The sequence below is a fragment of the Medicago truncatula genome, chromosome 8 (assembly GCF_003473485.1).
Source record: "Medicago truncatula cultivar Jemalong A17 chromosome 8, MtrunA17r5.0-ANR, whole genome shotgun sequence".
NCBI lineage: Eukaryota > Viridiplantae > Streptophyta > Magnoliopsida > Fabales > Fabaceae > Medicago > Medicago truncatula.
In genome coordinates this window covers 49,290,187-49,317,573 of record NC_053049.1, presented here as the reverse complement: position 1 = coordinate 49,317,573, position 27,387 = coordinate 49,290,187, and the positions used below count along the sequence as shown (strand labels likewise).

At 33.5% G+C, this 27,387-nt stretch overlaps 4 protein-coding genes and 1 pseudogene across 5 annotated transcripts; 2 read left to right on the top strand and 3 right to left on the bottom strand.

Annotated features, from left to right (window-relative positions):
- The first annotated feature begins 114 nt into the window (after positions 1–114).
- On the top strand, positions 115–2,869 carry LOC11406038 (mitogen-activated protein kinase 9-like; annotated as a pseudogene).
- A 3,532-nt stretch (positions 2,870–6,401) lies between these two features.
- Positions 6,402–11,424, top strand: LOC11406573 (mitogen-activated protein kinase 9). Of its 2 annotated transcripts, none has more exons than XM_024772423.2 (11): positions 6,402–6,868; positions 6,951–7,359; positions 7,436–7,563; positions 7,711–7,770; positions 7,884–8,033; positions 8,284–8,439; positions 8,543–8,680; positions 8,768–8,841; positions 9,482–9,586; positions 9,863–10,088; positions 11,085–11,424. In XM_024772423.2, the coding sequence occupies exons 1-11, from the start codon at positions 6,569–6,571 to the stop codon at positions 11,157–11,159; spliced, it is 1,821 nt and encodes a 606-aa protein (XP_024628191.2). In that variant the 5' UTR covers positions 6,402–6,568; the 3' UTR covers positions 11,160–11,424. The 2 variants fall into 2 exon arrangements, with proteins under 2 accessions (XP_024628191.2, XP_003631085.3); XM_003631037.4 differs by having other exon boundaries at positions 6,404–6,868; positions 11,088–11,424.
- Positions 11,425–14,370: 2,946 nt separating this feature from the next.
- On the bottom strand, positions 14,371–18,482 carry LOC11406572 (pentatricopeptide repeat-containing protein At4g02750). The gene is made up of 2 exons (XM_003631036.4): positions 16,641–18,482; positions 14,371–15,795 (listed from the first exon to the last, which is right to left on the bottom strand). Exons 1-2 carry the CDS (start codon positions 18,132–18,134, stop codon positions 14,989–14,991), a joined length of 2,301 nt encoding a protein of 766 aa, XP_003631084.2. The 5' UTR covers positions 18,135–18,482; the 3' UTR covers positions 14,371–14,988.
- Positions 18,483–20,655: 2,173 nt separating this feature from the next.
- On the bottom strand, positions 20,656–21,740 carry LOC120577732 (CCR4-NOT transcription complex subunit 9-like). Its single transcript, XM_039829581.1, has 3 exons — positions 21,543–21,740; positions 21,346–21,418; positions 20,656–20,868 (listed from the first exon to the last, which is right to left on the bottom strand). The coding sequence occupies exons 1-3, from the start codon at positions 21,629–21,631 to the stop codon at positions 20,743–20,745; spliced, it is 288 nt and encodes a 95-aa protein (XP_039685515.1). The 5' UTR covers positions 21,632–21,740; the 3' UTR covers positions 20,656–20,742.
- Positions 21,741–21,759: 19 nt separating this feature from the next.
- On the bottom strand, positions 21,760–24,246 carry LOC11407593 (CCR4-NOT transcription complex subunit 9). The gene is made up of 7 exons (XM_039829206.1): positions 24,070–24,246; positions 23,584–23,655; positions 23,056–23,145; positions 22,841–22,883; positions 22,431–22,537; positions 21,877–22,011; positions 21,760–21,783 (listed from the first exon to the last, which is right to left on the bottom strand). The coding sequence occupies exons 1-7, from the start codon at positions 24,244–24,246 to the stop codon at positions 21,760–21,762; spliced, it is 648 nt and encodes a 215-aa protein (XP_039685140.1).
- Positions 24,247–27,387: the final 3,141 nt, after the last annotated feature.

Below are 27,387 nucleotides of genomic sequence, written 5' to 3'. Positions count from 1 at the left end.
TATTCCCGCGAGAGAGAATTGAGTTGGAAGAGAGTGATATTCCTTTTCTTAAAACGGCGTACTTCACCCTGCTGTTTCTACCTCTGTCTTGAACCCCCCCCCTCCTCCATTCCAACACTGATATCTAATTTCCTTCTCCCATGAAAAAATATAATATTTCAAGAATGTATGTGTTTGAAACAGGCCACACCCGAAAGAGAGTTTTTTTTTACTGATTATGGACAGGCAACTCGATACAAGTTCAAAAAAATCATTGGAAAAGGAAGTTATGGTGTTGTCAGCTCTGCAATCGACACTCTTACTAATAAAAAAGTTGCTATCAAGAAAATCAACAATGTTTTTGAGCATACAACAGAGATGCCATACGGATATAGTACAAATTACGCATATTATGCTTCCTCCTTCTCCTCGTCGTGAGTTCAAAGATATTTATCTTGTTTTTGAGTTGATGGACTCTGATTTACATCAAGGCAAATAATGACCTTACTCCTGATCATCACAAGTTTTTCTTGTACCAACTTCTTCGAGGCATAAAATATATACATTCAGGTATCCATCATTAATTATAATCACTTCACTTCCTTTATTATTTTAGATATTAAACTCATGTATCTATTTCATTTTGGACTGGCTCGAGCATCATTTAGCGACACTGCATCTACTATATACTGGACTGTAAGTAGTACTCTAATAGTAATACACAACCATGTTGATCTGTTTCATTAAACAATTATGTTTTGCCTTTTAAGATTTTCAGATGGAACGTACAAATTATAATCAGTAATTACCTCTATCAACGTATGCTTACTTGATTTACCTACTTTTACCGTGCACCTGAACTATGTGGTTCTTTTTTCACAAAAGTAAGTTTTTTGTTTGACATCATATTTTCTTGGGTTGTGTATGTGTGTGATACAAGATCAAGGTGACTACACTTGATGTATTGAAATATATATTATATATGCATGTAATTTATAATCCTTGTCTTATGCGGTATACCCCTGGAATTGATATTTGGAGCATTGGATGCATATTTGCAGAAGTGCTTACTGGGAGGCCATTGTTTCCTCGGACAAATAGGAAGAACCAATTGGATATCATGACTGATTTGCTTGGAACTCCTCCTCCTGAGTCCATGGTCAACGTAAGTTTATCAAAATCTATTCCGCAGTTTTATGAAATCAATAGGCATGCTTAATGCTATAGTTAGAATAATGCTGAATTTCTGTTGCTTCTAAAAAAATATTTCAATATTATGTTTTCAAGATACAACTTACTGTTTATTGTAATAAATAAATCCAAATGAAGCTTGATTTTACTACCCCTCCCTTGATTTTACAGATTTCAAATGAGAAAGCTAGAAATTTTCTTAGTAAAATGTGAAAAAAGCAACCCGTTCCATTCTCCAAGAAATTTCCAAATATAGATCCTTTGGCTCTTCGTATACTGGAGCGCTTACTTGCATTTGATCCTAAAAATCGTCCATCATCCGAAGAGGTTGGTCTCTATAACCTGTATATGATTAACTACAAAATGAGAATTTTAATTGATAAATAACAAAGAGGAATTTTTGTTTTGTTTTGTTATGCTTGTGATATCAGGCATTGTCTGATCCTTATTTCCATGATTTATCAAACATCGACCATGAACCATCCACTCAGCCCATTTCAAAATTTGAGTTTTTGAATTCGAGAGTAGAAAATTGTCTAAAGATGATGTCAGGGAGTTGATTTATCGAGAGGTATGGCCATGCATTTCGCTCATTCCTCCTACTTCAAATCATATCTTCTCCTTTACGTTGTAATAGTTAATATTACGTTTAAAAATCAGATTTTGGAGTATCAACCCCAGATGCTTGAGGAATATCTTCGTGGTGGAGATCAAACCAGGTTCATGTTCATGTATCCAAGGTAAATGTGCTAGTACGTATACTTGGCGATTTTTTGAAGGCCTGATACATACATATATTAAAGCAGAAATGCATCAACAATCGGTCTGTTGTGTCATAGGGCATAACCTTTCATCATTCATTATTGAAATGCGATCTAAGATATTAAACCAACATATACTGGATCGTTTTAATAATATATACATCATCAGGAGTTCCTGTATGAGTTTAATATTATTTTTTTGAGGGAGTATGAGTTTAATACTGTTGCCTTGACATTCTGTTGATCTTTTATATTGGTTGATTTGCAAATACACATAATTAACAATGGATTAAATGATTTTTTTAGTCCATGTAAAATCGCGAACTTTCAAGTCTAGTTCTTAAATAAATTTTATTCAATTTTAGTCCCTATTTTGCTTTTATCGGGATTGACAAGCACCTATTTATTACTCCCTTCGGTCTTTATTATAAAAAACAATTGACTTTTTTGGTTCATTGTGTAAGTGATGTATCTAGTCTATATTTGCAAGGATCGGAGGGAGTATTATTATTATTTATTTATTTTTTTTATAAAATGTAGGGACTGAATTTGTAAGCTTGCCATTTTATAGCGACAATTTTTTTGTTCATGCTCAACCTTGTAATAGGTATAACTTTGCCTTGTATCAAATTACTAATTTTCTGTGTTTTGCATGTCATCTAAGAATTATAATATGGAAAGTGGGTTCATTTGAAATTCAAAATTTACATGTATTGATTATTAGTCGGTAATTCTATGTTGTTGCGTAGTGGGGTTGATCGATTCAACCGACAGTTTGCACATCTTGAGGAACATTATGGCAAAGGCGGACGAAGTTCACCATTGCAGAGACAGCATGCCTCCTTACCTAAGTAAATGTTTGTCAATATTTGATCCTTTGAGCAGTTTCTACCCTTAGCAGTAGAATTTTCTTGGACCAAACTAGGCGAGCCTGTTTAAATACTGGATTGCTCTCTTACATTTTGAAGAACAGACTTCTGTCTTCTTCTTTTTGGGGATTCATGTGTTTAATATGTAATTACTTCCATGGGTTCACAGAAGAGGTTGGCAACATGCCTTTGAAACATTTTCTCTGATATTGTGAGTCAAATGCATTGAGTATTGCAATTTCACTTTATGTAATTACCGAGTTCATATTTCCAAGAATGAAAATAACGATATTGAAATGCTGACTGGATCAAATCTTCAGAGACACCTCCAGGGTATAATGTGACAGATGCTAAAACGTCAGGCGTGCAAATTAAATGGACTCTCGAAGCCAAACTACATTCCACACAGCTTATTGAAGAGTGCCAGCTAATGTGCTTCAAAGAGTATAGAAGTGAAAAGAAGTAAAGATCCAGTGTCAAGTGAGTAGTTCTTAGCTTAAGTTATGAAATATTAAGTATATCCGAAGTTAGTTGCAATATTGTGTTGTGCACAAATGTGTTACCAGAATCTGGATATGAATATGATTTAGGGATGATTATTTTTTTCAAATATAAGATAGGATACATAATATTTATAAATTCATAAAACATAGTGTGTGTAAACACGTGCGCGCGGACACACACAATTGCAATTTACTGTTGCATGTTTAACGTTTGGAATAAAAATCTAACTAAACTAAAGATAATTACAATTATGCAGCAATTAGAAGAAAAATATGCAGCAAATTTTTAAAGCTAATATGCAACGACCTGGAGATGAAAAATATCATGCGTACAAATCGCCTCAGGCATTGATCAGATTTGTATGTTGAAATGGACTTTAGATAGAAAAAAGAAATTGATGCAGGTACTTAACAAATTAGTATCAGTATCAAACAAGTATTCAATACAATAGGTAAAGATAATGCAAGTATTAGTGCTTAATAGGTTCTATCAAATAAGATCTGTGTTTCATTTTTTACATTTGCTACTATCTAGAATTTGTTTATATAGCAACAACATAGTTAAAACAATGGATGGTGGTGGGATACACTGTCTATTTTTCGTGTCTATCTCTTTAAAAGAGATCGTCTATTTATTTTGAGAAATGAAGAGGATACTCATTCGCAATGGCGGAACCCTACAAATTAGCACTTTATATCTTGTCTTATTTTTTTGAATTGATTTAAAATAGGAAAGATGAATTTTACAATTGTTTTGATATGTCTGTTTTTATTTATTTATTTGTGTAACACAATATACATTTTTCTTAAAATCATCTTTCCTATGTACATTCAAATTCCTACTCAATTAAATACATTTCTATCTAGTTTGTGTTGACTGTATTCTTCTTGTAATAGCAGGAGGCAATTATAGAGGCCAATGACGACACAACAAATAGATTGACAGATAAATTTTTCCAGTTGTTTTGTTTGTGGTAGAAAGCTAACTTATAATTCCTTGTCACAAACTGTCATTTTGTATTAGTGCCGTAGTTCTGCATTAGGAGGTATTTTTGAGCGTACCGAAACGCATTGATATTATTATTATTATTATTATGAAACAAGGATGAACAGTCACGGCATTTTCCTTTTCCCCCTTTGTTTGTGTTGACTAAGAATCAAAAACTTAATTAACCCTAACTTGCTAAAATGCACATTTTGGTATTGGCAAAAGCATAGCTACGGAGCGCAGCCGGGACGAGTTTAATAAATTTGGTTGCCGTTTTGATTCTTTGTTTTAACAATTTTTGGATTTTGATCCCCTGTTTCGTTTTTAACAGCACTATTGGTGATGGATCTTTCAACAATTTCTGGATAAATAATATTGGACATATTCTTCTCAGTTGCGTTACGTTTCCGAATTGGATTGGTTGTTCAACAAATTTGCTCAATAATAGATGACGGTGATAAAACTTGTATTCTTTCCGGCCTAACAAAAAATATTTTAAACTATACACATCTGTCGACCATGTTACTTTGAACTTTTTTAACTAAATGTTTTTTTAAGATCAAAATCATTGAAAATACTCCCTCCGCTCCTTTTTTTATTAGAATATTAATTTAAAGATATTCATAGAATTTTTTTTAAATGTAGAAGTGTATTAAATGAAGATGACTATTTTCAATGTTATTTTCTTGGTGTTGATGTTTTATGTCTTTTGTTTTTTGTATAAAGGATCGGAGGGAGTAATAAATAGGGTTTAATAGCAGTTTTTGCCTTCTAAAAAAATTACAAAACTGCCCCATAAGTTTTGCAACTGTAGTAGTTTTGGCCTCCCAAAGCCAATTTTTGGTAAAAAAGAATAAAAATAACATGTGACACCTCACTTAGGGTGCCACGTCAGTGTAGACCGAGTCAAAATTAGCCTTGAGGGCCAAAACTGTCACAGATGCAAAACTTAGGGGACGATTTTGTAGTTTTTTTTCTTAGGGGATCAAAATCGCAACTTTGAGAAAGTTAGGAGGCTAAATCTGCTATTAAGCCAAATAAATATTGTTAAAAATAAATGTTTTTTTTTAAGATCAAAATCATCGAAAATAATAAATATCGTCAAAAAGAAATTTAAATGTCAATTGCTTTTTAACTTTTTTACATTTAAAAATAATAATATCTACCAAAAAAAAAGATAGTAGTTTTTGCAAATATCTGCATAACTTTATTATGGAAATCTGTTCTTTGATTCAATAAATAAATAGAAAATTGCCATGATTTGATTGAAGTGTAAAAGATTTACATTCTTGATGTATAAAAATTAATCTCCTCAAAAAAATATTGTATTGAAATACAATGTAATTAATTTGTTGGTAGTATAATTTTTTTGTTTACTAAGTTCTAGGAGATCTAACTCATGACCATTTGTTTGGATCAATTCATTTTTGGTAAAAAAAATTATTTCTAATACAAAGTTTTTTTTTTTAATTTCTTAACTAGTGTACTTAGAACACGTATTAACATGATGATTTTGAAGTTTTAGTGTAATCATTGTTTATGAGCAAGTAAGGAATCATTGAAAAAGAATTGCATACAAAAATTTATACATGATCTAACAACTTCGGAGAGTTGACTCATTCTCCAAAAGAGTGTATTCATTTTTGATGGTTGGTGTGAAAATCTCATTAATAGATAATCTAAATAATGTCAATGATAATTTCGAAGTTTATTTTAGAATGATTCGACGAAATCCAGCATACCTAAATTTTTTCCTATTAAAAAAAGGGTTAATTATGTAAATTATCCTATAAATATTTAGAATTTTGTTTTTAATTCTATAATTTTTTTTGTACATTTTAATTCTTGTAAAATTTTCTATCAACACTTTAAGTCTCAATATAAAAATTGATCAACATTTTTAATCTTTGTAAAATTCTGTATTAGTATTTTTGGTCCCTGAAAACGTTAGAAAATATTTTTTTAAGGATATAAAGCAGAAATTGAATAAGTACAACATTTGTATTAAAAAAAGTAAAAAAATAAGTTTGTCTAACACGTGAGTTTGAGCAGTTGAAAGTAAAATGAAAGACAGGATAAGATCTGTTTATCTAACTCTTAAAACTAAATGAAAAGTTGAATGCAATTTTCTCTTTTTCTCACTCACTCAGTCACGATTATTTTAAACATAAAGAAGCTAGCTCTAGTTGATGAATAAAAAAGAAGATAGTGAACTCAAGAAGAAGAAGAAGAAGTGAGGTGGATGGTAAATGTAACAAGAAAAAATAGAATAGATAGATGGGTGGTGGAGGAACGATCTCGGAAGGGATTCGACGCTTATTTCAACGACGCTCTTCGACTACTTCTACTAGTAAGCAACAGCAGCAGCAACATCAACATAGCAATGATAATAATAATAATAATAATATTAATATTGACTTGGTGGTGAGAGATTTGCGTTCACAGTTGGCTGTTATTCCAACCACTAACGATCTCGATCACGATCACGATCATCAACAATCTCTCTTCAACTTGAATCATATCAAAGTCCCTACCAACACCGTCTTCTTTCCTTCTTCAATGGATCCAAACAAAAAGGTAATTTCTTCTCTCTTTCTTTATTCTTTGATTCATACTTTTATTGGATTGGATGAATTTCATCGCATTTCTTTTAACACAGGGTCCACCCGAAACTGAGTTTTTTACTGAGTATGGAGAGGCAAGTCAATACCAGGTCCAAGAAATCATTGGAAAAGGAAGTTATGGTGTTGTCTGTTCTGCAATTGACACTCATACTGGCCAAAAAGTTGCTATCAAGAAAATTAACCATGTTTTTGAGCATGTATCTGACGCCACCCGTATCCTAAGAGAAATCAAGCTCTTGCGCTTGCTCAGGCATCCTGATATTGTTGAAATTAGGCATATTATGCTTCCTCCTTCACGCCGTGAGTTTAGGGATATCTATGTTGTCTTTGAGTTGATGGAATCTGATCTACATCAAGTAATTAAGGCAAATCATGATCTTACTCCTCAGCACCACCAATTTTTCTTGTATCAACTTCTCCGAGGCCTTAAATTTATACATACAGGTATCCCCCCATCCTAACCTTTTCAGATATTCATAGCACTATTCAATAATTTAACTCATCATTTTTTTCATTGCAGCCAATGTTTTTCACCGCGATTTGAAACCAAAAAATATTCTTGCTAATGCTGATTGCAAACTCAAGATTTGTGATTTTGGACTTGCTCGAGTTTCATTTAATGATGCTCCATCCACTATTTTCTGGACCGTAAGTACTCTGTTATGCAACTATGTTCATCCATTTCATCAATCAATTATGTTTTTCCTTTTTAAGATTTTCAGTTGGAACCTACAAATTGCAATCTAGCTACCTCTCTAAACCGCTTGCTGACTTAATTTACCTACTTTTACCAAGGACTATGTTGCAACTAGGTGGTACCGTGCACCTGAACTATGTGGTTCTTTTTTCTCAAAAGTAAGTTTTATTTTTTATTTTTTTACGCTATACTTTCCTGGTTTGTGTATGTGTGATACAAGAACTTGATGTATTGAAATATGTATGTAATTTATATTCCCTTTCTTATGCAGTATACACCTGGAATTGATATTTGGAGCATTGGATGCATATTTGCAGAAATGCTTACTGGGAGGCCATTGTTTCCTGGGAAAAATGTGGTGCATCAATTGGATATCATGACTGATTTGCTTGGCACTCCTCCTCCTGAGTCCATTGCAAGGGTTAGTTTATTAAAATCTGCTCCGCAATTTTCTGAAATCAACAGTCATGCTTGTCTGTCATGGTGTAGTGAGATTAATGCTGAATTTCTAGTGTTTCTAACAAATTCTTCCTATATTATGTTTTCAAGGAACAAATTATGGTTTATTTTAATAAATGCTATTGAAGCTTCATTTTATTACCTCAGTACCTCTTCTCTGTCTATCCTCTTGTATATATATATATATATATAAATTCTTAATTTTATTACAGATTCGAAATGAGAAAGCTAGAAGGTATCTTAACAGCATGCGAAAAAAACAACCTGTTCCATTCTCCCAGAAATTTCCAAATATAGATCCTTTGGCTCTTCGTATACTGGAGCGCTTACTTGCATTTGATCCTAAAAATCGTCCATCAGCCGAAGAGGTTGGTCTCTATAACCCGTATATGATTACCTACCAAAGGAGAAAGTTCATTGATAAATAAAAAAGAGGAAATTTAATTTGTTTTGTTATGCTTGTGATATCAGGCATTGTCTGATCCTTATTTCCATGGTTTGTCGAATATTGATCGTGAACCATCCACTCACCCCATTTCAAAACTTGAGTTTGAGTTCGAGAGAAGGAAAGTGACTAAAGATGATGTCAGAGAGTTGATTTATCGAGAGGTAAGGCCATGCATTTCACTCACTCCTGCTTCAAATTATTTTTTCTCCTTTACATTGTAATAGTTAATTATACGTTTAAATAAACAGATTTTGGAGTATCATCCCCAGATGCTTGAGGAATATATTCGTGGTGGAGATCAAACCAGCTTCATGTATCCAAGGTAAATGTGCTTGTATGCTTGGTAGTTTGTTGAATGCTTGATGTGTACATATATTAATGAAGATGTGCGTCCAATATCTGTCTGATACGTCACAGGGCATAGCCTTTCATTTCTGAAATAAGATAAAAGATATTAAGCCAACTTATACTGTATGGTTTTCACAATATCTATTTTTTATAAATTGTCGGGAGCTCTTGTATGAGTTTAATGTTGTTGCATTGAGATAATGTTGATTGTATTGATTTTTTTGCAAATTTCTACACAATTATAAATGCTTAAATTAGTTTTTAGTCCCTATATCATCACAACCTTCTGTCTTTAGTCTCTACATGAATTTTATTCAATTTCTGTTTCTATCTATATTCTATAGTGGCTATTTTTTTAGCCCCCGTAGGGACCGATGGCACCCATTTTTTGTAAAATTAAATAAAATATATGTAGGAACTAAATTTGGAAGTTTGTGATTTTAAAAGCACTAAAACTTTTGTTGATGCTCCTCCTTGTAATAGGTAAACCTTTGACTCATCAAATTATTGATGGTTAATTTTCTGCGTTTTGCATGTCTTCTAAAGTGGACTCTTTTGAATTTCAAAATTTACATGTTTTGGTTATTTGTTAGTAATTCTATGTTGTTGTATAGTGGGGTTGATCGATTCAAGCGACAGTTTGCACATCTTGAGGAACATTATGGCAAAAAAGGCGAACGAATCTCACCACTGCAGAGACAGCATGCATCCTTACCTCGGTAAGTGTTTGTCAATATTTTATTCTCTGAGCAGTTTCTAGCCTTAGCACTAGAAATTTCTGTGGTCCAAATTAGGCATTTGAATACTGCATTGGCTCGCCTACATTTTGAAGAACAGCCTTCTTGTCTTCTTTTGGGGATTTATGTGTTTAATGTGTTATTATTACTCCCACCGGTTCCAAATAAGATTGCCAACATTCCTGCAAAAGCGAATCATTTTTCTCTGGTATTGTGTGAAGTCATATGCGTTGAATACTGCAATTTCACTTTTTGCAGAGAGCGGGTTCATACTTCCAAGAATGAAAACAATGAAAACAACGATATTGAAATGCCAACTGGATCAGATCTTCAGAGCCCTCCAGGTTCTAATGTGACAGATGCTGAAAACTCAGGCGCTCAAAATGGACTCGCAAAGCCAAACTACAGTCCACGTAGCTTGTTGAAGAGTGCCAGCATTAGTGCTTCAAAGTGTATAGATGTGAAAGGAAGTAAAGATCCAGAGGTAGTTAACTCTATCTTATCAAGTGGGCAGATCTTAGTTGAGGTGGTGAAATAATAATAATAATATCCAAAAATTGGTTGCAATTTTGTTTCGAGTATCTGGATATAAATACAATATAGCGATGATTATTATTCCATATAACATAATATATACAATTGCAGTTCTATAAGTTTAAAATAAGAACTTGCTTTTTAGACATTGCTCTATGAAACCAATACTTTCGGTTGGATGCTGCATGTTTGAACTTTAGAATAAAAATCTCACTAAACTGAAGATACTTACAATTATGCCATAATTGCAAAAGAAGAAAAATATGCAGCAATTTTTTTAAAGCTAATATTTAACGACCTGTAGATGGAAAAGTCATGCATATAAATAGTCTTAGGCAGAGAACAAAATTGTATGTTGAAATGGACTTTGGATAAAAAATATTGTTTTGTTGATATTGGCCTTGATCCCGAGAAATTGAAGAACCGCTTGTTCAAATGTAAGGGTCCAAGTGATCTTAAATTGCATCTCTAAGTGACCTAGCCATTCCAGAATTAAATACTTCTTAAAAAGTTGACTTGTGTACTTCAGAAATAAGTATCGGTGAAGTATCCAAAAGCATCGGTATAAAAAATGTTCGATGCAATACAATAGACGAAGACAATGTAATATCAGTGCTTCATAGGTTCTGTCATATAAGATTCTTTTTATTTTATTGAGATTTTCTACAATTGTCTTACATATTAGCTATCAAGAATTTGTGTACATAGCAACAGTGGAACCTGACAAACCTTACAAATCAACACTTTATACTTTACACTATTATTTTGAATAATTTTTAATAGGAAAGATGCAGTTTATTATTGTTATGATGATAAGTCTGATTTTAATTGTGAATCTCTGCAAAATCGACATTTATCTTCAAATCGTCTCCGGTACATTCAAATATTTAACTAAATGAAATGCATTTCTGTCCAGTTTGTTTTGACGGTATTCTTTTTGTATTAGCAGGAGCCTGTTATAGAGGTCAATGACGACGCAGCAGATGAATTGACAGATAACATTGCTGCCATGCATGCTTAGTTCTAGTTTTATTTATTTTTGAAGCATTACATTGAAATCCTTCCAGTTGTTTGTGCTAGAAGCTAACTTGTTACTTGAGGACTCCTTGTCTCAAAATATCATTTTGTAATACTACTGTAGGTTTTGTAATTAGGAGATATTTTTGTGTGTACCGAAACACAATGCATACTACTGATATTATTATGAAACAAGGAAGAACAGTCTCGGTTACGACATTTCCTTCTCATGATAAATAAACAAAACAGAAGCCATTCACCTGCTAGCATGTAAATTTTCGTATTGGCAAAATCACTAATAAGAACCATGTGTAAACCCCCTTATGATCCTCTACAGTGTAATTTTTTTAAAGTGAAATCTGAGCCATCAATTTTTTTATGCCACGTGAGCTGTGAGAGAATTAGAAGGGCAGAACATGAACGTCTTCCTGATGATTCACTCAAGATTTTTTATTGTTCATCCATCATACCACACAAATGGTAGAGCGGTAAAAGATTTTTCAGACTTAATTTTTGTTTGGGCAAAATACAAAACAGGATTATCGCAATGAGCCCTAATACATACAAAAAAAAAAAAAAAAATCTTTATGAAGGGGTGCAACCAGTGAGTAGCAGCTATTGCACCCAGTTTCTGTATTATCTATCTTGTGTACCAAGTACTTCAACAAGTTGCCGATACTTTATGAAGGTCATCTCTCTATCTGTCTGATAGTTCAGCTTACTCTTGATACAGTACACGCGATTCATGCTATCTTTTTGGTGATTTGCATTCTCTGATATAATTCAAAGAAATAAATCGAATTCAAACCTTCATCAGATGATACCTCCTCTTGGTTAGTAGTGTAAAGTAGTCTGAATTAGTAACTCAGATTTTCCAATCACCACATTCACATACGCTAATCCCATAATCAACCGGGAGGATATAACTGCGCTCCTCTCTCACTGCTATCAGCACTTATTCAATGACAATATAATATGCCTAGAGAGTATTAACTTACCATTCTTTGATCTCTCCATTTTACCAATATTCCCCACAAGAACAAATGCTCTCGTTGAAGCGGTGAGAATCCCTTAAAGTTATCAGCCTTCCAACAATCTTGGACATGTGCTTGATGGCACTACGACAGTCTTCACACACATACACACGTTTTTTCATGACGCGGTTTGGTCTGCCAACTGGTATGGTCAGAATTCCTAAAGCTGCAGCTAAATTCTCACTGAGATACTTGAGCGTTCGTTCCTTCTCTTCCTCTTCCACGTCATGCAGAACCAATTTTATTGAAGAAACATACCCCTCTCCCTCATTTTTAGATCTAGTTCTTCTAAGAAGCCTATATTCTCTCTTTCTCTGGATAGGAACAATCCAACTGAGAACGTATGAATCTTGTTTTGTACTTCAAACCAACTATATCCAGGTACTTTCTGTACACCAACATCCCTCATCTTTGATCTCATCTCATCAGCATAGACCCGTCTGCCCAAAGCTGCATATAGATTGAAAAGAGGACATACATTCCTGAGTTCTGAGGTCCCATCTTAAAAAACATTTGAGCAGCCTTCTCGCCCAGTTCAGTATTGCCATGAATCCGGCTTGCACCAAGCAGAGCTCCCTACGAAGCAGCGCCTGGCTCAAAAGGCATGTTTCTCCTTAAGTCCTGCGCTTCTTCCAAGCGGTCAACTCTGCCAAGAAGATCAATCATGCAAGTATAATGTTTTGAAGTTGGTGTTACACTGTATTCTTCATTCATTGGATAGAAGTATTCGGCTCCTGTGTCTAGCAAACCGGTATATATGACTACAAGCAGAAAGAACTGCAACCTGAAACCTATATAGGATATGAATATAATATAATGATGATCATTTTTCAAAATATAAGATAGGATACATCTAGGATATTTATAAATTTATAAAACATATATACAATTGCAATTCTATACGATAAACTTAAAATAAAGAATGTACTTAGAAATTGCTATCCGAAACCAATACTTTTGGTTGGGTGCTATGTGTTTGAACTTTGGAGTAAAAATCTAACTAAAATAAATATAATTACAATTACGCAGCAATCATATTTCTGAAAGATGAAAAATATGCAGCAAATTTTTAAGCTAATAGGCAACGACCTGAAGATGAAATAAGTAATGCGTAGCGTAGAAATAGCCTCAGGCAGAGAAGAGAACTGTGTGTTGAAATGGACTTAGGATCGAAAATATAATTTTTTTTGTTGATATTGGCCGTGAGCCAGAGCCAGAGGAGTTAAAGAGCTGCTTGTTCAAATCAAAGGGTCCAAGCTGTATTGAAATATCTAAAATTGCATCACTAAATGTCCTAGCCATACCAGAATTAAACATCTCAGGTAGTTAACAGATAAGAATATTTGTTTCATACAATAGAATAGGTGAAGACAATGCAAATATTAGTGCTTCATAGGTTCTGTCCAATAAGACCCCTCTTACACATTTGCTATCTAGAATTTGTGTATACAGACAATGGAACCTTTAAAATTAGCACTTTATATCATACAAAAAAAATAATAACTTTATTAAAATATGAAAGATGCTTTAATATTGTTTTGAACTTGTCAGGTTCTTTTATTTGTGTAACTGTGCACAATAGACATTTATCTTAAAATAATCTCCGGTGTGTACATTCAAATTTCTACTCGATGAAATGCTTGCTGTCTAGTTTGTCTTGAATGTATTACTTCTTGTATTAGCATGAACCAATTATGGAGGTCAATGACAACGTAGTAGATGACTTGACAGATAACATTGCTGCTGCTTAATTCTAGGTTTATTATAATTTGCAAGCATTGGATAAAAATCCTTCCAGTTTTTTGTGCTAGAAGCTAACTTGTGGACTCCTTGTCACAGATTGTCAATTTGCAATACTGCTGTAGGTTTTGTAATTAGGAGGTGTTTTTGTGTGCGCCGAAACGCAATGTATACTACTGATATATTACGAAACAAGGACGGACTGTGACAACATTTCCTTCTCATTGATAATTGATAAATAAACAAAACAGATGTTATTCACCTTCTACCATGTACATTTTTCGTATTGGCAAAATCACTAATAAGAACCATGTGTAACACTACAACAAGATCCCTACAGTTACTCGTTGGTCAGAACAGAACGTCTTCCTGATGATACACTCTACACTTAATTGTTTATTCATCACACTATACTAATATTACTGTGGTGGGAGACATGGATTGAGCTACTTAGAATAGGGCATCTTATGACAAGGTAAAAGGTAAAAAAAATTAAGCATTTCATAATATTGTAAGGGGTGCAATCGGTGAGTATTGTTTCAGACTGAGTATTTTTTGTTTGGGTAATATACAAAACAGGATTATCACAATGAACCCTAATACATAAAAAGTAAAAAAATGAAACATTTCATAATATTTAAGGGATGTGTGCAATTAGTGAGCAGCATCCTAAGTTTGTCAGAAGTTGCTGTTGCACCCAGTTTCCTATTTCCTATCTTCTGTACCAAGTGCTTTCATAAGTTGCCAATAATTTACGAAGAGCATCTCTCTATGCATTTCTAGCTATCTTTTAAATTACAGTGATTTGCGTTCTCTGATATAATTATTCAAAGATATATCGAATTCAAACATTCATCAAATGATACCTCCTCTTGGTCAGTATGATGTAGTCTGAGTTGGTAGCTCAGATATTCCATTCAGCTCATTCGCATAAACAATAATTTCATTACCAAACGGTCGGGATATAACTGGGCTTCTCACTGCTGTCAGCACTTCTTTGATGGCAATACAATAGGGCCATAAAGTTTTAATTTTTACCATATCCTTGATCTCCCCGTTTTACCAATAATCCCCACAAGAACAAAAGCCCTCGTTGAAGTGGTGAAAACGGTGAGAATCCCTTAATATTATCAACCTTCCAACAATCTTGGATATGTGCTTGATGGCACTATGACAGTCTTCACACACGCGCAAGTTTTTCATGACACGGATTGGTCTGCCACCTGGTATGGTCAGAATTCCGAAAGCTACAGCTAATTTTTCACTGTGATACTTGAGCATATGTTCCTTCTCTTCCTCTTCCACGTCATGCAGAACTAATTTTGTTAAAGAAACATATCCCTCCTCCCTCATTTTGAGATCTAGTTCTTCTAAGTAGGCATATATTCTCTCTTTCTCTGGATGGGAACAATCCCCAACTGAGAACGTATGAATCTTGTTTTGTACCTCAACCCAACTATAGCCAGGTACTTTCTGTACACCAATATCCCTCATCTTTGATCTCATCTTATCAGCATCAACCCATCTGCCCGAGGCTGCATATAGATTTGAAAGAAGGACGTACATTCCCGAGTTCTGAGGTTCCATCTTAAAAACCATCTCAGCAGCCTTCTCGCCCAGTTCAGTATTGCCATGAATCCGGCTTGCACCAAGTAGAGCTCCCCATGAAGCAGCACCAGGCTGAAAAGGCATGTTTCTTATTAAGTCCTGTGCTTCTTCCAATCGGCCAGCTCTGCCAAGAAGATCAATCATGCAAGTATAATGTTTTGAAGTTGGTATTACACCATAATCTTTAGTCATTGAATAGAAGTATTCAGTTCCCCTGTCTAGCAAGCCAGTATGACTACAAGCAGAAAGAACGCCAACCTGAAACATTATAAAAATATTAATAAGCATAGTGTAATATTACATGTATGAAAGGGTCAAAATGCATGCTACTCAATTGCTTGTAAAACAATCTTAACTGCACCTCTGGTTCATTTATCAGTGCTTGATCATTATTATCAGATTTCGAAACAAGACAAGGAGGAAAGCTTCTAAACAACTATTGGCTCAATTTAATCATTGAAAGAACTTTACTAAAGCTTATAATATAACTACTGTAAAAATGAAGAAAACAAAGAGAAGAGGGAAACAAAGTAAAACTATTATCAGAGCAGGGACCAACTATTTGACGACATATAATTCAACTAAAACAAAGCGGTTTTAAAACACTAGTGAGATAATTGATACCAACGAAGTAGATTTCTTGTCTACATTTTTCACGTGTAGCGTTTCAATTCAAATAGGAGTTGCTTATCCATTTCGATGATATTGACAAAGAAAGACAGTCAAAGAAACAGGGGTCAGACAAAAATTAAAGTAGCATGATGAAAATAACTAAGATAACAGGAAACATTTAAGGTTTATTACGTTCATATAAATTATATTCAGACTGAGTTCAGAGGCTCCAAATTGTGCCAATGCACCGTAAGTTCGTAACAGCAACCAGGTATCTCCGTATGAGATGATTTGGTCATATTGATCATGAACAATTCGATCAAAGGATTAATTTGTAGACCGGGGATATGTATAAATTAAATATACTTTGTAAAATATGAAGTATCAGTGATTCACACTTCCACACATCTTGGATAAAGGAGTAGAAAGTCATGCTAAATATAAGCTCTGAATAAAAACCTAACCGCATATGAAATGTATAAAACATATACCATGGTAATCTCATCAGGCTTAACACCTGCTGTCTTCATAGACTCAAATACCGTTAAAGCCTGTCTGCCAAATCCATGCCTGGCATAGCCAGCTAACATAGTGTTCCAAGAGACGACATCTTTCTCCTCTATTCCTTCAAACGTGTCATTAGCTTCGTCTATGCTGCCACATTTAAAATACATTGCAAGAAGCGCATTCCCCACGAAACACCCAGTCCCATATCCCATCTTCACCGCCTGCCCATGAATTTGTTTCCCCAACTCCAAAGCAGCAATATCAGCACATGTGCTCAAAGCACAACCAAAAGTAGCCCTATTTAAACTTTCTCCGTCTTGTTTTATCTCTACAAACATGTTCAGAGCTTCTTCATAGTGACCGCTCTGAGCATAACCAGCAATAATAGCCGCCCAAGATACACAGTCACGCTGTGGCATCATATCAAAGAATTTTCTAGCCTGAGCAATGTCTCCAATCTGACCATAGCCTGTAATCATGGTATTCCATGAACTTATATTCCGACAGGGCATAGACTCAAACAACTCCCTTGCGATGTCCATTTTCTTAGTTTGCACATAACCCGCAATCATTGCATTGTATGAAACTTCATTTTTCTCAGGCATTTCGTCAAAAAAAGTTTTAGCTTCATCCAGCATTCCATTCTGCACATATCCAGACACCATAGCTGTCCATGTGAACACGTCCCGTGTTGGAGACTCGTCAAACAATCTCCTCGCCTGTGACAAACCTCCACCCTGAGCATAACCTGAAATCATAGTGTTCCACGAGATTGCATCCCTAACAGGCATTTTATCAAAAAGCCACCTAGCATCACCTAACTTCTTTTTCCTTACAAACCCACCCATCAAACAGTTCCATGAAATCAAGTCCCAATCCGATTTAGACTCAAACAAGAGACAAGCCTCTTCAATTCTCCCATTGTGAACATAGGCGGCAAGAAGGCCATTCCAAGAGATGGAATTCTTTTCAGGCATATTATCAAAAACCTCCCTTGCCTCATCAACATAGCCATTCTGGGCATACCCTGACAACAAAGAATTCCAAGAAACAACATCTTTCTCAGGCATTAAATCAAACAATCTACGAGCGTCGCCTAACCTGCAGTTCCTGACATAGCCAGTAAGCATTACATTCCAAGAAAACAAGTCTCTTTCAGGCATTTGATCAAACAGGTTCCTTGCAAGATTGAACTTGGAGTTTCTCAAGTAACCAGATATCATGGCATTGTAGGAAACGGAGCTTCGGCGAGGCATGGTGTTGAAGACATGGAGAGCAGAGTCGCAGTGGCCATTGCGCATATGAGTAGAAATGGCTTTGTTCCATTTAAGGATGTCAGGGTCTTTCACTCTTGGCTTGTTGTTGTTGGTTACACTTTCACTTCTCCTCGTACTTGTACTTGTGTGTCCAAAATTGATCGTGCACACACGCCGCACCCGCAGGTTGTTGTATATACGAAGCATAATTCCTCCGTGCATATTTGCAATTCTACTTCTATTTTTTTATTTAAATATAAATTTGATCTAAAGAAAATAATAATAATAAAGTTTTAAGCCTTTATTATAAAATTTTAGCATTTTGGTTTCCCAATTTTAAGTTTTCTTCAAATTATAGAGTAGAGGCATTGGCATCTGATGAGACTTGGATTGGTCCAAAATCACTTACAAATTTACATCTTACTATACTTCACCATCTCCACACTATTTGGAGTTTTATAGAAAAAGATGCAGTCAGTCATTTCAGAGTTTTCAAATTGCTCTAATATTGTCATAGTCTCAAATCAAAAAGATTTAGACACATTCATATAAATGAAAACAAAAATAAATCAGTCACATCAATTAATATCATTTAATTTTATTTTCATTTAAATTTTTCTATGTTTTGTGAGTGTGCCCAAATCATTTTGATCTGGGGTTGTGCTCATCTAAGACTTTCTACAAGATGTAAAATGATTGATATCCTTGATTCAACGTCATCCACCTGTTCCACTAAGCATCGAGAAAATAAAAGACAAGTTATTCAATATAACCAACACAATCCCTAGCCATGCATAAATTGCATACAATGAAGATAATAAGCCCACAAAGAACAAAACATGTGAAGATTTTTGGCCCCCTATGTTTCAAGAAGTTGCGATTTTGGCCCCCTAACTAAATAAACTACAAAACCGCCCCCTAAGTATTGACTTTTTTGCAGTTTTGGCCCCCATGTCAATTTTGACCAAGTCAAAGCTGACGTGGACGCCACGTATGTATTTATTTATTTTTTAATTATTAAAAAATAAAAATATATATAATTTTTTTAATTAAAAAGTAATAAAATAAATACACACGTGGCGTCCATGTGTGCATTGACTTTGTCAAAATTGGCCTGGGAGGCCAAAACTGCAAAAAAGTCAATACTTAAGGGGTAGTTTTGTAGTCCACATCTGATAAGCAGCGTAATTGAAAAGAAATTTGAAAACTTTCAAAATAAGTAAAGTGAACACTCCTAGGTGGGGTTGGCAAGAACCAGGTCCTTGCTTTCAGGGATAGTTTGACCCATAATAGGTACATGATGTATGGTTATTTTTCTTTGAAGGAACCATTTTCAGAAAGAAGAACAAGTGGAAAGTTGATTCACATGTGTCCCACACATGGCCCATGATGTGACTGAAGATTCAACAATGACCTTCATAAGAAAAAGATTGACTCTAGTGGAAGGTGGCATTTAGGGTGGGTGAGGGAAAGATTTTCCCATCATAGGAAAGTTGTTTGTTTACCATTAGATTAAAGTGGAGCACTGATTTTATCATGGCTTGTCTTTAAATACCAACCCAGATTTTCCATCACCATCAAGTGTCCGACGTGGCTGTACCAACCTCAGGTGCCTCGATCTCTTCTAGAACTACTTCACCGGCCAAATCTTAACGACCTCAAAACACTGACCCATCTCAATCTCTGCGGCAAGAACTTCACCGGCGACATCCCGGCGGCGAAAAACATGATTCCGACTCAAAATCCAGTCTCAGATTCACAACATCTTCACATCTCAACCTTTGTCATACTCACTTTCTTCTTTCCATCACCATAAATCAACTCTCCAACGCAAACCCACGTCAGATTTCGACCGACCTGACCCAGATTCATGTCATCCCGACCTAAATTCGACGAGAGCGTTCAATAAAACAATTGGGGTTTTGATTTTGGATTTGTTCACAGTTAACACAAATGAAAATTATTTCCTCAGATTCGTTCAATAATAAAACAGTTGGGCTGAAACAATTGGATTCGTCGGTGAAGAACTTGTAAATTGTAAATTATGAGTTTCATCCATGGACACAAATGAAAACCAATGTTCAAGAAAAATAATGACTCATTTGACATTGTATATTGAAATAAAAACTATTGAAAGAGATAAGAAAAATATGAGAGTAGTTTTTAAAGTGAATATTAAAATCGGTGTTGGTGACAGGTTTACCAGTGTCTCATGGGGATGGAGTTGATGTTAGTAAGGTTGAAGACAAAGAGAATAAAACCTAGTGTGTGGAGAACATTGTAAAAGATTGTTCTTTATTAAATTTGATGGTTAAAATCAGCTTTCCTATGGAGGGAAATTCTTTCCCTCACCCACCCTAGTGGAAAGTCTATCCAATAACATTTTCCGAGAGATGACACATAAATTTTAATATAATAGTAAAAAAACTACAATTTATTTTTGTTGGAGATCTGGGAGAGCGGCAACCACAAAAGACGGAGCCATCTAAAATCTTAAAATATTAAATATATAAGTCATGTCTTTATATATCTACCATTTAAGCTCATTGAGAGTATATGTAAGAATAACCACTCTCACTTTGAAGAAAAAAAAAGTTTTATTATATTACAATCAACTTGAACATTCATTAAAAGAGAAAAGAACTACATAATTGAGTATTCATACACATTTATTAGCACAACCAAGCAATATATTTAAATTAAAAGTAATTATTATAGTTTAATATATAATAATATAGGCAATTATCGACTTGTCTCAAATTTTCAAGTAGAAAGATAAGTGGTCCATAAAGTACTAGTGTAGCAAGCTCAACAAATGCAATACGACATATCATTGTCCAGATGTTGACGACTCCATAATATCATTGTTTTCTCCTCCACCTTCTACTAAAGGTTCCTGGTTCTTTTCAACATTCTCCTGCAAGTGCTTTACCCACTTCCATGTTGCTGGGTCTTCCTGAAAATAATATCAAATAATGTAAACAGACTAAAAAAAATGAGAATAAACTCTTTCTAAAGGCAAAATTGAGTATTTCAAGAGACTAAATTCTTCTAGTTATTATCCTAGAGTTATAAGATGCATTGTAACCTTAACATTGATTTAGTATGGACATTGTTGAATCACCATATATATATATATAGTTAATAATAACATTGGGAGACATATAAAATTAGGCGAAAACACTTAATTTGGTATATAAACTCGTAAAATTTTGATATATAAAACAACATGGCACCAACCACCATGTAGTACTAAAATTTTATTAAATTTTAAGCTAGCAGGTCTTGTAATATATTTATTTTGTTGATTTGTTTTCAAAAGATATTGTTGTTGGTGTTAAAAACAGGTCTTGTAACATTAAATCATATCCTATCTATATCAAACAAGTTATGAATCAAATTTGTATATAGTTATGTGAAACGAAATACTTACACGAAGGTGATTAAGAAAAATGGTGTCTCTAAACACACTAGGAAGAGAGTTTGCTAATGCAATGCCAGCCCTGCTTTAATACGAAAGAAGTTTTATTGAAAATTAGAAAAATACACATGCATTCATACAAGTTGCACACATTATTAAAAAAAATGCATATTTAAGAGCATTTAAGATGATGGAATTGCTCAACTAACCGGCGACCATCAGACAAACGAGCATAGCAAGGAATTATAAACTTCAAAAGACGAGGTGTGGGTTGCTTGTCAAGACTTTCGAACATCATGTCCAAAACTCGACGTACTGCAAAAAACCGCTCTGCTGTAGCACAAACGTAAGCCAAACCATCATCATCGAACAAAATTTTATGAATTATAAATGTCGCAGCCTGTAGAGATAAACAAGAAAATATATCTACTTAAATTTAGAACAAGATAACTTTCATATGAAATTGTGTTAATCACATACCCAACAAAAATGGATCACAGAAAAGTAAAGAATGAAATAGTAAAAAAATAGTAGTTCATTTACCAAAATACTCTTTAAAAAAATAAGAATAGAGAAACTAACAGTTTGTGATATTTCATTTCCGATCTCCATGTTGCTCAAGCACAATGGAATTACCTCGCTTAAAATAAGGTAACCCAAAACTTCTTTTGTGTTATCCTGTGAATATCAAGTATCAACAAAAGGAAATTATTATAAATGGTAAATATGTAATAAATAGCAGAATTTTTTTAATTCATTAACGATGTATATAAGTTCATCCTAACAAGTTATATTTGTAACTCTCAAATACTAGATATGAAATTTTTTGAAAGACTGAATTTGAAACTTAAATAGATATAATTGAAAACAAGAGCATGATAAAACTGCAAGTCAACCAATTATTTGGCTCATAACTAGCTACTTTCTATAGTTTTAAAAATAATTAGTGATTAGTGTTTTTTGTATGAATGTGATCAATAATTTATTGGTACAAATTTTATGTTATGTAAATGACACATTCAAGGCGCTATAAAACATTGTAAGTTTTTTGTGACAATATTTTTTGTAATTAAAATTACTTTCTTTTCACGTAATACCTTCACCAAGGCACCAATGACTCCGAGACTTGCAAGCCTTAAATACTCAAACTGCGGTGACTTGTCTTTTGTTTTAAGGAAGGGATACAAATACAAAGGTATGCTAGCTGCAAACAAGAAAATGTAAGTGTAAATAATGGAAAGACGAATGTATTTTTTTTCTTCAAATATTGTCTTTTAATGAGCAAAATCAAGGATGAGATAATGTAAAAGCAATCCCCTGGATTATATTTTGTATTTAAAAAAGAAGTAATGATTTGTACCCAAAAAAAGCAATGATGTATACAAAAAAAAAACAATAATACACCTCCACCATATACTTAAATTTCAAAACTATTATTCTAAATATAACATCTAGTGAGTAAATATAAATTAAGAGTAATTATGATGAATAAAAGACTTGATGTTACCATTCAGGAACAACATCCTTGTTTCAGAGTGAGATGCCACACACTATAGTAAAAACATGAGAGAAAAGTGTTAGAGGAATTAGTTTCATATTTTTCTTGTGGATTAACTCATTTCTAATTAACATGATAGATTTTTAGGTATATTTGAGGGTATAATAAAAGTGTTCATATACTAAACACAAGATTTAAAACTTGTTAGAACAAACTTATCTCACCTGAAGTAGTGCAAGAACGTTGCACGCTCGAGTTGATTGTCCTAGAGTAAGGGTCGGTGGTGAAAGAGTACAATATATTGAAGTTATTTCCTAAAGAAAAAAAAAAAACTACTTAGTGTGGTGAAGGCAACTAATAAACACTTCTTAAAACACATGAATGCTTAAAAATTAAAACTATCAAGGAACAAATAGTATTAATAAGTTAATTTAAAAACATTTAGAGTATAATATTTTAAACAAAATCTAAATTAAATCATACAATCGTCATTTACTTCTAACTCTCCCTCATAATCACGCCTTGTTTTTATTTAATTGTAAAAATAAAATTTTGTTTTAGCGTTGAAAAGCAAAAGTTGAAAACACATAAACATAATTCGGGAAAAATTTATATGGTAGAAAAGATTAGAGAGAGACAGATAAGTTCATAACCTAAACAAATATTACAATAAAAAAAAAAGTGTACTTGAAATACTTAAGCAAATAAAACCAACTTGTCAAAATATATAATTTCATTCATATATATCATACCTGTAAAAGTACTGCAATAGTACCAAAAGAATTCCATAATAAAGGTGCAAGTTCTCGAGATAACTCATTCCTCTGAAATATAAAAGATAGAAATACAAGATTATCTCTTAATTGTAAAAGTTCGAGAAACATTACTAAACACCGATGAAATTGTAATATAAAATGCCAAAACATAATAATCCTAATTTTATCAGAAATTGGTTTGATGTCGTCAGCATCATTGTAGTCAATAAACAATGATCTCGATTATTGAAGATGATTACACAATTAAAATATTGAGTTCCTGATTTGTCGACGTCACAACATGGATCGCATAATTTCTATCCCACTATTTAGAATGGCTAACAGCAATAAATTCAACTCGACATGAGCACATTAAATTTAGCGCTAGAGACAACTCTTCCAAGATTCAGATTAATTGCGAGTTTAATGAAAGACATTAAAAATAGACAAAAAAGTAATAATCGAAGATTGATTCGTACGGACCTTGGAGAGCACACGAAGAGCATTTTCGCGGAGATTAGGATTGATGAGTTCAGTAACAAGGTGTTCCACGAAGGTCATCGTTTGGGCAGTGGTTCTTGATTGAGTAGAAGCACCAAGAGGAGCTACAGACGAAGATTCATTCTTCATTGAGAGCGAATGAGGAGAAATTTTGTCCATCGATCGGGGTGGAAATGATACAATACAACGATCATTCAGTTTTATCACTTTACTTTTACTTTTATCTATGTGTGTGATGATAATATAATATAATATTTTATAATATAGATTTAATTAATCTTTTGTATCTATAAATTTATTGAATTTTGTTTTTAATTTGTCTAAAAAAATTCTTCATACAATGGTCCTTCAAATATTTTCTATTAGCATATTTGGCATGTGTTTTTGAGTCAACTCATGTATACTCTTCAAAATTTTAAATTAATTTTTACAATCATGTTTAATACATTATAGAAGGGTTAATCTAACATGAATCTCTAAAAAAATGGTCAAAAGGCAGACCTTTACTTTTTTAGGGAAAAAAATAAGTATTATAACAATAAAAAATGAAAATAATATTTTATTGAAATTAACTAAAAATAAGAGGATCCACTACTGTCCATATTAGACAACCCCTGTTACAGAAATACCTTTGCAGAATTTTAAAATTTTTAACAAAAAAATGAATTAAATATGAATCTCTAAAAAAATCATATTTTATTGATCTTTTATTAAAAAATTCTGAAATTTTGTGGGACACATTTTTATAATATTCTAAATATGTCTCGTTGACAAATATGAGTGTCGCACATGAGTTAACTTAAAAATAGAGAGAAAAAATGATGATATAAAATATTTAAAGGATCATTGTTTGAAATTGTAGAGGGAATAAAAACAAACTTCGATATGCTTATAGAGACCAAAAGCTTATTTGACCATATAATATAATTTAATTTTACTTTAGTTTTTTTATGGACACCACAATCATAATGCCTTTTTTTTTTAAAATAAAAATACAATATTAAATAATACTCAAACAAATAATTTTCAAAAAATAATTGAAATTGTATTTATTTATAAAACTAACAAAAAAAGAAGCAAGGGGAGATGCCTTTATCAAACTCCTTATAACTCCAGAAAATTTAAAAAGTGTTGTCTATGGTTCAAACGCACACGCACTTATGTAGAGAAGATCTTAAGTTTTAGAAGGTGTTGGCCCATCTTTTTAACAAATATTATTTAACATTAACTATACCATAATATATAAAGGGGATTATAAAGTTGACTACCGTTAACTACTTATTTTAATTGGACCTTTTATTGTACAAATTTACTCGTAACATTTGAAACATCAAACCTTTTACCATTAAACACCACTTGATTCCTCTCATGCCACAGCAAAGCAGTAAGGAAACCAAACAGAGAAGTCCACTGAATGTGATCATCCGCTCGAACCCCACTAGCAATGTTACACTCCACCCACTCATTAACACCCTCATCAAAGAAATTATGGGAGAGGCAAGTTCTAAAGGAACACTGATGACAGTTTATCATTCTATATTTTTAGAGTCTTTTTATGATATTTTTGAGTTCACAAGCAAGCTTTAGCAGCAAGAAAAGCAAGAAAAATAGAAGATTTTGAAGAAAGCACAATCGTGTCACGATTGTTGAAAATGTGTCACGATTTGGAGCACAGGATGAGGTTCATTCGACATTGATTAAAACGTGTCACAATGGCTATTTCGTGACACGATTTTAGGAACATGTGGCACAAGGAAAGAAAATAATGTCACAACATGGAAGGTGCAAAAAGAAGAAACAAATGGGCTTGAGCAAAAGAAAAGAAAGAAAGAAAAACCGTAACATGCTGAAAGAAAGAAAACTAGGTTAAATCGGCTATATAAGAAGCAAGCCACACACAGATAAATACACTACGAATCCTGCTCTTCACCCTGCACTTTTCGTCCGCGCCCTGCAGCCATGACCAAAAAACTCCTGCGTTAGTTAACTAACACAAGTGTAAAAAAAACGGAATTTAATTTTTACACATGCGTGACTTAAGTCACGCTGCTTGAGTTATCTCACGCTGGAATTAACACATGAATGAGTTAATTCACGCTGTTTTCAAAATTTCAAATGAAAACAACATTTAATTTTTTTTGTCATGGAACTTTAGTACTAGTTTTTGGACCCTGGTTTGTTTGTTTATTCGTAAAAGTAACATTTCAAAAGATAGACTTCAACTACCACATAATGTTAGCGGTGCTTTCAGACCAGGAATATTAACAACACTTATGGGTGTCAGGTGCTGGAAAGACAACCCTCATGGATGTATTAGCTTGTCGAAAAACAGGTGGATACATTGAAGCAAAGTATTAACATCAGCGTGAGTTAACTCATGCAGCGTGATTTAAGTCACGCATGTGTAAAAATTAAGTTCCTTATTTTTTACACTTATGTTAGTTAATTAGCGCAAGAGTATTTTGGTCATGGCTGTAGGGCGCGAGCGAAAAGTGCAGGGTGAAGAGCATTATTCATATACTACGGCTGGTACAGGAAGTAACGTTTTGGCCATACGGTTTTGGGAACAAAGAAGCTTTCACGCACATTGAGGTAGAGAGAGGAAGGAAGCACGTTGATATGGGAAAAGAACATGAACAGTAGCGATTGAGAAGTAATTGAGGAGCAAGCCGGCAACGACGGAACTCTATATGTTTATTTTCTTTACTATGTTGTTTATTTCTTTAATCATGTCTAGCTAATTTTTAGAGATTAGGTCTGAGATGATTCTGATGTAACCCTAATTGAAACATGTTGCTGTGAAACTCTATTTATTGTGAATGACAATCTAGTTTTTATTCAATTCAATTGTTCTTAATGCTTTTTATATATTGACACCATATAAACATGATTTCGTGGAAATGAATGACTACTGACCATAGCTTTCGACTTAGACCTAATTGAATTGTTCTATTAAACATGGTTAGTCTAGGAATGGATAATCGTTTATTAGTGATATTAGGTTAACGTACTTAAAACTTTCAAAGATTATTAGACCACCTAAGGAATTAGGGGTTTTAGTTTGAGAAGAGGGTCTTAACTCAAGGGATTGATTAGGACTATTTTGTTAACTATCGCGAAACTAGAGAATCATTCATAAGAATAGGTGCAATATACCAATTAGGGGAACATAGATGATTCGAAAGACCTGATCTCAGCTCTCTCCTTATCTTTTCCAAAACTATCTTTATTTTCTGTTTATTTAATTTTATGCAATCAAAACTACTGCCTCGGGCACTAAAATAATTTACACATCCTAGA